At 44.4% G+C, this 11,402-nt stretch overlaps 1 protein-coding gene across 1 annotated transcript in view; it reads left to right on the top strand.

Annotated features, from left to right (window-relative positions):
- NMT1 (N-myristoyltransferase 1) overlaps positions 1-11,402 on the top strand; it is a 44,516-nt gene that overhangs the window by 13,736 nt on the left and 19,378 nt on the right. The window contains 3 exon segments of the mRNA XM_006172240.3: positions 1,294-1,402; positions 8,230-8,338; positions 8,341-8,378. Of these exon segments, the coding sequence (XP_006172302.2) occupies positions 1,294-1,402; positions 8,230-8,338; positions 8,341-8,378 (256 nt within the window).

The following is an 11,402-nucleotide window of genomic DNA, read 5'->3' on the forward strand; positions in this document are numbered from 1 at the left end:
GATGTACAGGGAAAACAGTGTAAGGAGTTCCTTTACCACACACATGTATTTGGTTTTGTTTTTAAACATGTATTTATTTATCTGTTTATTTGTTGTGATTTTCAAGTCACTGGGTCTGGGGCTTAAACTGCTGTCAGCCGTGTGGGAATCCAGTGCCTCAACTCCATGCCACCTGCTGACTACCCTACACAGGCGTTTTATGTAATCTATCCATGCAGGAGTAGCTGGGCACTCTTGTTGCTTTATTTTCCTAAGATTCCTAGTACCAGGCTTTGCCAGTGGTTATGAATTGGCTGATGGTTGTCTTCAATCTTCTAGGCCTGATTTAGGCACTTCTCATGATAGGCTATTTTGAACATAGATTGCAGCTTTTTTTTTTTTTTTAATTTTACTATAGGACATGTGCACTCATTGGAGAGAGGTAGAGAGAGAAAGCATTCCCTGGGGGTAGGGATGGCCGTGCCACAGTCTCTTCTCCTCCTCCATTCTCCTCTCAGGATATTAGGCATGCATACACGTGCACCCAGCATTTCTTTTTAATTTAACTATTTATTTGTTTGTTTGTTTATTTTTTCAGTTTGACCAAAGAGAGAGAGGGTAAGTGAGAAAGTAAGTCACCAGGTCCAGGACTTGAACTGTGGTCGGTCATGTGGGAGTCCATTTACTCCCCAACCACCACACCACCTGCTGGCCCCATCCCAGCATGTTTTTTAAGCTGCTGGGTCCAGGATTTGAACCACATGGTCAGTTGTATGAGTTCCAGCTGCCTCAGCCACCACTACACAGGATAGACCTTGCAGCATTGTTAAACTTGCCTTTTTCCTTGTCCCTTTCTCCCTTTCCAATAATCTCTGTTTTCTATCTATCTGGTGGGGAGGTGGAGTGGACAAAGCATTTAAAAAAGACCACTACTACCTTTTGGCTATCATCCTTTTTAATTCATATGCCCAGTTAACAATTATCATTCGCATCTGGTGCCATTGACCTGAGTCTAAAGCAAATAAGCACATAAAATAAAAGCAAAAACAGAAAGTCTCTTTCAAACAAATAAAATATTCCTTGCACAGCACTCCCTCCCTGGGAAGCTGATGTTGGAAGTGGGGAAGAGAGCAATGCTTGCTGGTGTCCTCCAAGTACCCCTTCTGGGACCTGGATTCTCCAGTCTACTGAAGCCAGCAGACTTGATTAAGGAAGGTCTGGCTCCACAGAAAGCCCTTTGTCAGTGTAGCTCAAAACAGATGATTTTTTAAAATAAAAAAAAACTCTGCATCAGTATTTGCTTTTGTCTTACAGTGGTTTGAGTCCAGCCAATGACACTGGAGCCAAAAAAAAGAAAAAGAAACAAAAAAAGAAGAAAGAAAAAGGCAGTGAGACGGATTCAACCCAGGATCAGCCTGTGAAGGTAACAAGGAGGTTCTGTTTTCTTGTGACCACGGCTCACATTTTCAGATGAGAGAGTTCTGAGGTAGCTGTATAGGAACAGCAGTCTCTACTGGTTCTACTTCAAGATGGAAGAGTTGGATCCCAATGCTGTCTGTCCTCTGCTGCCCTAGCCCTACCTGACGAAACTGCTCTTAGTACCTTAAAAGACACAGCAGGTTAGATGCTGACTCCCAAGCCTGGTGCCTCAGGGTTTACAGGTGCACCCTGCATGTGGAGCTGTGCCAGGTGCCATGGGGTAATCACCTGCTTACAGCCTGTGTTGCCTGGAGCAGTGGTTTTCAGCCCTCTTATCTTAAGTCTCCACCTCTGAGAGAATAAAAGGTTTCTTCATCTTAAGGCTGATATTTACCTACTGTAAGCATACTCTTTTTGTTTGTTTGCTTTTGGCCAAAGGATGCTTGCCAAAGAAAGAGAGGGAAAAGGAGAAACACCTCTCAGTGGGATGTGGTTATACCACGGTTGCCTCTCCATTTCTCCATCCTTGCAGGATTTTTGGGGCACGTGTACACGCTGCTGACTTGTTTAACAAGCTGGTAGGACCAGGATTTTTAACCATGTGGTTGGCCATGTGAGATCTGGCTCCCCTTAATTATTAGACCACAGGGCTGGTTCTGCAAACATACTCCTTTTATCCCCCCAGTCCTTGCTATTGGGTGCATATGCTTGCAGGACAGAAGTAGAGAAAGTGAAAACTCATCTCCTAGGGAAGACAGCCACGCTGCAGTCCCTTCTGCATTCTCCTCTGAATTTTGGGCATGTATGTACATGTGCCCAGCAGATTATTTTTTCATTTTTTTCTTTCTTAGAATTATTTATTTAATTTTGTTACCATTATTATTATTACTTTAAATTTGGCCAGAGAGAGAGAAGGAAAGTGAGAAAGCAAGCCACCAGGTCCGTGACCCAAACAGTAGTCAGCCACGTGGGAGTCCAGTGCCTTAACCACCATGCCACGTGCCTCTGGCATATTTTTCAAGCCACCAGGTCTAGGACTTGAACCATACAATTGGCTGTGTGTGATGCAGCCTCTCCAAACTCTGTACCACCTACTGGCCCACAAAGCTTTTTTTTAAGAGAGAGGGGATTTTTTTTTTGGAGAGATTTTTGCTATAAGGTGCATGCGATTGCCAGAGAGACAGAAAGGGAGAAATCACCCCCCAGGAGGGATCGCCACACCACAGTCCCTTCCCCTCTGTCCTCCTTCCATTCTCTTGGGATTTTGAGCATGCACACACATGCACCCAGTATGAGTTTTAAGCCGCCGGATCCGAGACTCCAACTATGGTCAACTTTGTGGGAGTCCAGTGATGTAACCATTACACCATCTGCTGGTCTCTTTAGAGAGATTTTTTACTTTTGCTCTGGGTATATATGCTTACCGAAGAGACAGAGTTACAGAAATGAGAAGTCACCCTTGGGGTGGGGGAAATGGCCATGCCACAATCCCTTCTCCATTCTCCTCTCAGGACTTTGGGCACATGCGCCTGGTGTGAGTTTTAAGCCTCTGGGCCTGGTACTTGAACCACAGTCGACTACCTGGGATTCCAATGACGTAACCATTCACACCATCTGCTGGTCCCACACAAGCCTACTTCTAATGACATAATCATTGTAGTAAAGACCATGAGCCCCACAGTGTCTGTTTCTGAGTTTTCACTCGTTGAGAACCTCTGGTCAGAGGCTTATAAGCTAAGACCAGCACACTGGCATGAAACCCAGAGGAATGGCTAAGGATTGTTTTGTTTTTTTTTCCAGAGATGTTTTTGCTATAGGGCGTGTGCACTTGCCAGAAAGACAGAAAGAGACAGAGAGACAGAAAGTGAGAAATCTCCCCCCAGGGGGGGTGGCCACACTGCAGTCCCTTCTCCTCCATTCTCCTCTCGGGATCTTGGGCATGCACTCTCATGCTCCTGGAGTGTGTTTAAGCCACTGGGTCCAGGGCTTGAACTGCAGTCGACTACATGGGAGTCCAGCGACATAGCCATTATGCCAACTGCTGGTCCAGTACCACCATTGTTGACTTACCATGTTGGGTAGGCTCTTGCCAAGCACTTCATTTAAGTTAGCCCCAAACCATTACCATTCCTATATGTAGGTTGGAGTCTTTCCGTTTTAAAGATGACAGGTGATGTACCTAGGTCTATCGGGAGCTCAAACCCAAGCTCTGCTTTGGCTTCAGGGAGCCACACTGACTGTCCTTGGAAGTGGTATAGAGACGCCTCCACAGGGGTCTAAGCTCAAGCATACGTCCAAGTAGTTCACTGAATTAGAGCGTTTAACAAAATCTACTTTCTTCTTTGTAAGAGTAGCACAGTTAATTGTAGAGGGTTTATTTCAGGTCTGCCCCATACATAGGCTGGTGGCTAAAGGGATCCAGATCCCACATGGCCTACCATGGTTCCAGTCCCAGCCCTAGAAGCTTACCTTGAAAGACATTCTTGGCGTGTATGCATTCTTGCCCAGAATCCCACAAGATGGAGAAATGGAGAAGGGATTTTGGCATGCCTTATTGAGGAGGACTTTTTCTCTCTGCTTCCCCTTCCCAGCCCTGTCTCATGAGTGTACTCACTTCCTTTTTTTTTTGAGAGAGGTTTTTTGCTATAGGGCGTGTGTGCTCACCAGAAAGACAGAGACAGAGAGACAGAAAGCGAGAAATCACTCCCCAGGGGGGATGGCCACGTTGTAATCCCTTCTCTTCCATTCTCTTCTCAGGATCTTAGGCATGCATGCACACACGCCCAGCGTGAGTTTAAGCCACCAGGTCTGGGACTCAAACTGCGGTCGACTACATGGGATTCCAACAATGTAGCCATTATGCCAACTGCTGGTAATGAGTGTACTCACTCTCTAGCAATTAAAAAAAAAATTGGGGACAAGCAGATGGCATAGCAGTTATGTCACTGGACTCCACATAGTCGACCACGGCTCAGGTTGCAGATCCAGTGGCTTCAGTCTCATGCCGGGCCAGTGTGCATGCATGTCCAAAATCCTGAGAGGAAAATGGAGGAGAAGAGATTGTGGTGTCCCCATCCTCCCAGGGCCTGATTTCTCACTTTCTGTCTCGCTGTATCTCTGGTGAACGCACACATCCTATAGCACAAAAATCTCTCTAGAAGAAAAAAAAATACCTTATTTTAAAAATAAAGCATATCAAGGGCTGGCCCTGCAGTGCAGTGGTTAAGCATTGTGCATAGGGAGCTAGATCTGACATGGCCAATTGCAGTATGAATCCAGTCCCAGAGGCTTGAGAAACATGCCAGGCACGTGTGCATGTATGCCCTAAATCCTTGTAGGATGGCAAAATAGAGGAAGAAGGGTTGTAGTGTGATCACACCACATTAAGGGCTCTCTCTCTCTTTCTCTCTCTCTCTCTCCTCTCTTCCTGCCGAGTATACATGCTCTCTGGGAATAAAATAAGATAAAATAAAGAGGAAGAAAATTAAAATCACTTATAGTCCCACCTCCCAAAAATAAGCAATATAGACATAATATCTTTCTTTCACAATCTGAAGAGGGGGAAGCAAAAGTGTTAGAAGTGTTAGAAGAAAATATGAGTGGTATTATCATCTTAAAGACTGCCATAAGACCCAGAAGCCATAGAATAAAAGTTGACAAAACTTTTTTTTCCCTTTTTTAAAAATTGCTAGATGGCATGTGTACTTACTAGAGATACAGAGAGAAGGAAAGTGACGAAGCACCCCCCAGGAGGATGGCTGTACTGCAGCCCCTTCTCCATTCTTCTCTTGGATTTTGAGCATATATGCACACAGTGTGTCTGAATTTGAGTTGATGGGTCTGAGGCTAGAACTGCGTAGTTGACCATGCGCACATCCAGCTGCCTTAACCACCATGTCACCAACTGGTTCCACAATTTTTCTTTAAATTTTGTCAGATGGCACATATACTCAGAGGGAAAACAAGAAAGTTACCTCTACCTCCTGTGGGCCGTGGTAACACTCTTACCTCTTTTCCTCCATTTCTCCTTGCTGTTGGATTTTGGACACACATGCACATGTACCTAGCCTGTTTTTCAAGCTGGTGGCTCTGAGACTTGACCCATGCAGTTGACCATATGGGATCTAGCCTCCTTAACTGCCAAGCCACAGGCTATTCCCCAAACTGACACTTCAAAAGCCTTTTCTTAAAATCAAAAGATAAATAGACCTAGACATAATGGTGCAGATGGAACGGTGCCACTACAATACTGAAGCCATATGTGAGGCCTGGAGTTGGATCCCAGGTTGACCTGAATATGTCAGGCAAGCCCATGATCCTGGCTGGCTGGGAGGTTAGGGAGGGTCTCAATGTAGCAAGTTCCTGTTGAGGGTACCTGTCTGTGTCTGTCTGTCTCACTCTCATGAAAGAAAGAAAATAAACTTTTTAATAAAAGGCAAGCTGAGGCCTGCAGGTGATGTGGTGATTAAGGCACTGGACTCCCACATGGCCGACTGTGATTCAAGTCCCAGACCTGATAGCTTGCTTTCTCACTTTTCCTTTCTTTCTCTCTGTTTCTTTGGCCAATTTTTTTTTTTTTTTTTTTTTTTTTTAAGTAATAACAAAATTAAAGGGAACCAGCAGTTAGCGTAATGGCTATGTTGCTGGACTCCCACGTAGTCAACCGTGGTTCGTGTCCCAGACCCGGTGGCTTAAAACTCATGCCGGGCGTGTGCGCGTGCATGCCCAAGATCCCAAGAGGAGAATGGAGGAGAAGGGATTGCAGCGTGACCATCCCCCCTAGGGGGTGATTTCTCGCTTTCTGTCTCTATATCTCTCTCTGTCTGGCGAGCGCACGCGCCCTATAGCAAAAATCTCTTCCCCCCAAAAAAAATAAATAAATAAATAAAAATTTTTTTAAAGGGGGCAAGCTGAACAGAGAATATCTGCAGTACATGTATCCATCAATTGTAAATAATTAAATGAGGTGATTCATAAAGAAAAATTAGTGGGAACCAGCAGTTGGTGTAATGGCTATGTCGCTGGACTTCCATGTAGTCAACTACAGTTCGAGTCCTAGACCCAGTGGCTTAAACTCACGCCAGGCACATGTGTGTGCATGCCCAAGATTCTGAGAGGGGAATGGAGAGGGGATTGCGGCATGGCCATCCCCACTGGGAGGTGATTTCTTGCTTTCTGTCTCTCTGTTTCTCTCTTTCTGGCGAGTGTATGCAAAAACCTCTCAAAAAAAATTGAAAATATTGTTTTACTAATGAGTGATAATTAAATTCACAGTGAAAGAAATGAGAATAAAAGCAATACTTTTTCCCCTAGATTGGCAGAGATTAAGACTGGGCAAATCTGGGGCCAGCAGGTGGCAGAGTGGTTAAGGTGCTGGACTTCACATGGCAAGCACTTCCCAGAATCCCAAGAGGAGAATGGAGGAGAAGAGATTGTAGTGTGGCCATTCCCCTGGGGGATGATTTCACTTTCTCTCTCTGTTTCTCCAGCAGGCACACGTCCTGTGTAGCAAAAAATTTCTCTCTAAAAAAATAAAGAAAGAAAAAATGATTTGGTAAATCTAATAAAGGTTTGGAGAAACAGATGCTTTCATATACTGTTTATTGGGTTATCAGAGACAGAGAGAAAGAGAGAAAGTGAAAAATCATCCTCCAGGGAGGATGGCCACACTTCAGTCTCTTCTCCTCTGTTCTCTCAGTATTTTGGGCATGCACGCACGTGAGCCAGGTGTGTTTTAAAAGCCACTGGGTCTAGGATTCAAACTGTGCAGTCAGCTATGGGGGATCCTGCACCTCAACTACCACACCACTTGACAGCCTCTCTCTCTTTTTTATAATATCTTATTTACATTTGATTGTTGTGCTTCTTTGTGGGGTACTATATAGCTTTTCAAAGCATGCATGCAGCAGCAAACCTCTTTCTTAAACTTAATCCTAAAAGCAAAACATACAGAAAACAAGAAATGGAAGATCATTTGCTGACAATAACATGTTTGTTGATGTGCTTGATTGAGACAGTATACAGTGTACTCTGGATGGCAAATCTCATTTTGTATGCTGTAATGATGTACAGTGAATGAATGCAAACAAATAAATTGAAATTAAAAAAAAAAAACCTTAACCCTGCTGAAATATATATCCCAGTTAGCAAACATGCTGACCCTGTGGTCCAGTGGTTAAGGGAGCTGGATCCATGTGGCCAACTGCACAATTTTAATCCTTAACCTGCCAGCTTATATCCCAGCAGGAAAGAGAAATGGAGAAGGGATTGTCGAAAGACCACATGCCACTGGAGTTGCTTTCTCCCTTTCTGTTTGTTTCTGTCTCTCTCATGACCGCACACACATGCTCTGGCAAAATTTTAAAAAGAACATTTTATGAAATACTACAATATTCCATTTTAGTTTCTGAAAAGTATATGTGTGCGTTTGGAATTTGGATGCAAAAGTTCTAGAATTATATTTGCTGCTTCTCATCATCCCAAGTTAAGATGTTGATGGTAAGGATTATATTTGAGGTGTGAGTTGCTGGGCTTCTCCTTCCTATGACTTATACATTTTTGCATTATTTGACATTTTACTCTGAACCTGTGTTACTTTGGCCATCATATAACACAAATAAAAGGGGGGAAGCCCTGTGAGCAGTACCCACTCATCAGATAGCTCTTTGTCAGCCACTCTTGCTCCAGCTGTGGTACCGTATGTGAGTGCTGGGATCAGGACAGAGGAGCCACGCCCCTTTGGGTTCTACCCCTTAACTCTTGAACTAATAATTAATCAAAAGTCTTACTAACATAATGGACCTTTTCTCTCCCCAACTCTTTCTTGCCCAGATGAACTCTTTGCCAGCAGAGAGGATCCAGGAAATACAGAAGGCCATTGAACTGTTTTCAGTGGGCCAAGGACCTGCCAAAACCATGGAGGAGGCTAGCAAGCGAAGCTACCATTCTGGGATACACAGCCCAGCCCGTCCCTAAACTGGGTGAGGTGGTGAACACCCACAGCCCGTCCCTAAACTGGGTATGTTTGTGCAAGAGGGAGGGATAGAAGGATGTGCCTTATCTGTGCTGCCGTGGGAGTTCCACACTGAATTTGTAAGGGAGAGCAGTAGAATCCTGGAGTCCCTTGGTGGCTATTTTTAGAGGGTAGTCTTTAAAATGCAGTACAGAAAAGACTATTGTTCAGAGACTTTATCATTTCAACAGCAGCACAAGTTGGGAACGAATAATGATTCTTTCAGTTCATCCTCATTGAGTATAAATGTACAATGAAAAACAATGTATTGGCACACAATGAGTGGGGATGGCTGCTCGTGGGTCTGTCTTCCCACTTAGGTTTATAGAGACTGTCTTGTTTGCCTGGGAACATGTTTAATCCTGGAACAGACAGAGTGCCCAGCCTCTTCTGTTGTCTCAGCCAATATATGCTTACTAGATGGGAGGTAATTGGACATTTTGCTTAATAATGATGGTTCAACATCTGGAATACCATATATAGGTTTTACCATTACCCTTTGTAAAAGCTGTAACAAATTCTTAAAGAGTCAGACAGGCAGAAAATCTAAAAGGATTCCAGAAGAAACTACACAAAGTGGAGTTAGAGATATCTGCCAAGATTGAGCCACAGCTGGGGCCAGCAGGTGGCAGAATAGTTAAGGTGCTAGACTTCCACATGGTCAGCCATGGTTTGAGTCCCGGACCCAGTGGCTTGAAACTCACACCAGGTGAAACTCTGGCCCAGAGTCCTGAGAGAAGAATAGAGGAGAAGGGATTGCAGTCTAGCCATTTCCTTTGGGTTTGGTTTCTCGCTTTCTGTCTCCCTTGTCTCTCCAGTGAACACACATGCCCTATAGCAAAAATCTCTCTCTCAAAAAAAAGGTTGAGCCACAGCAAACCTTGAAGGTAACTAAATAGATCATGACTGGCAAAACGTTTCTGGAGTGTTTGCATCATGATTCTGGGCCCACTGTTGGCTCAATGCCTGTTTTCTGTGTGACTGGAAAGTTTAAAATGTTGAAAAAACATGTATTTCAATACCAAATGTAATGACCTTCAGGTTGTCTTGTTACTGTTCCCCTCTAGAAACACAGTGAAACTTGGCAGTATCTTTAATGGGGAAGTTGAGCTAGGGCAGCAGGGCCAAAGCCTGGTGAGGGAGGGAAAAGGCAGATGTGTCCCAGGATAGTCACCTGCTGCAGATGTGAGGAGCACACAGTGTGGAGCCTTGCTACGCAGGGTGTGGGCCATAGACCAGCAGGAGGGGCATCATTGAAGAGCTTGTAGAAACAGTCTCTACGCTCTACCTAGACCTCCAGAATGAAAGCTTGCAAGGGACTTGTGTCCACTTTGAAAGTTCGAGGAACTCTGCCCTAGATCAAATGCCATTCTTGGGCAGCTTGATCATAACGTAGAAGCTAGCTGTGAATGGAATGGAAAGCAAAACCCAGGTGGGAATGAGTGGTACTGGTTCCATAACCATCTTTCAGGCTACCTGGGTAGGCCAGGTCCCAGGCCCTATTGGCTAAAGCCCTTCAGCTAGGCATTGGGTCACTGACTTGAGGTTACTAGGGAGAGGACCCAGTGACCACACCCTAACTAAGGAACTGGATAGAAGCAGGAAGCTATACATTCTGTTTCTGAAGGAAATTCCTGAGTGAAAACTACTTGATTGAGTTTTCAGGTGGTGTTTTGGCTTTGGTTTGATTTTCTTTTTCATTTGGAATTTGCGAATGGGTAACCTTACTTCATTCTTCATAGATAGTGGGACCTGATGAAGGGGCGGATTGAGATTAATGGGCTTCTGTTTCTCCTCAGTCCGGTAGCATCCAGTAATGCCTTATGCCTTGTTTATCTGGGTGTTTCACTTGTAGAGGTAGAAAGTGTTGCACTTCTTTCTTTAGAAAGCTTACCGGAAAGCAGGGCCAGCAGGTGGTGTGGTGGTTAAGGATGCTGGACTCCCACATAGCCGACCGCGGTTTGAGCCCCGGACCTGGCGGCTTGCTTGCACACGCTCTCTCTCTCTCTCTCTCCCCCTGATCAAATTAAAAATAAATAAATAAAGTTAAATAAAATAATTCTTTTAAAAAAAAAAGAAAGAAAGCTTACCAGAAAGCCACACAGTTGCTCACAGGGGCTGTGAGGCTCTAAGGAAGATGGAATGAAGTTCAGTTCTGTTTCTTCTGAATGTGCCTCTGCAGCGCATGGTGTGGGACGTGGTAGAAGAGCAGCCACTCTGAGCGTCTGACCAGTCAGCCTTCAGGTCCATGGTCAGTGAAGCCCAGATGAAAGTTCCTTCATTTGAGCGAGCAGATTGTAGATAGTGATCACCTTAATAGGTGCAAGTTAGTCTGTGTGGCCGAGGTGTCACCCTGTTTCTTCTGAGGTACCTTGGGGTAGTGTCACCTATAGCTCCTTGCCTTAATTTTTTCCTCCTTAAGTGTGGAACTAATGATTGTAAAAACTCATGCACATCAGTTGTACTATTGACAGTACTCCTCACCTGTTGGCAGAGTTGTTTTTTGTTTTAGTTTTTGCTATAGGGTGCGTGCACTGGCCAGAGAGATAGAGGGAAAGTGAGAAGTCACCGTCTGAGGGGGATGGTCAGGCTCCGATCCCTTCTCCATTCTCCTCGTCATTTTTGGCACACATGTACGCACACTCAGAGTGTTTTCCATACTAGCAGGTCTGGGACTTGAATTAGTACTTAGCCATGTGAGATCCAGCTGCCTTAACCACCACGCTGCCTGGCTGGCCCAGGAGAGTTTCACTCTACTAAAGCATTCTAGACTTCTTTGAAAGTTTAAAATTATCCTAAGTTTACCATTGAAAGGCCTTCTAACCAGAAGTGTTTTAATCTGCTAACAGTCATGCATGCCCCTAAATGAACTTTCAGTCCCTTTTTCAGATTCTGTCATTCTTTTTCTTTCAAAATTATTATTTTAAAAAATATTTATTTATTTGATTAATTCCATTTGTTACTATCATTTCTTTAACCAGAGAGAGATAGA

Source organism: Tupaia chinensis, unplaced genomic scaffold (assembly GCF_000334495.1).
Source record: "Tupaia chinensis unplaced genomic scaffold, TupChi_1.0 Scaffold148004_1, whole genome shotgun sequence".
NCBI classification, from domain to species: domain Eukaryota; kingdom Metazoa; phylum Chordata; class Mammalia; order Scandentia; family Tupaiidae; genus Tupaia; species Tupaia belangeri.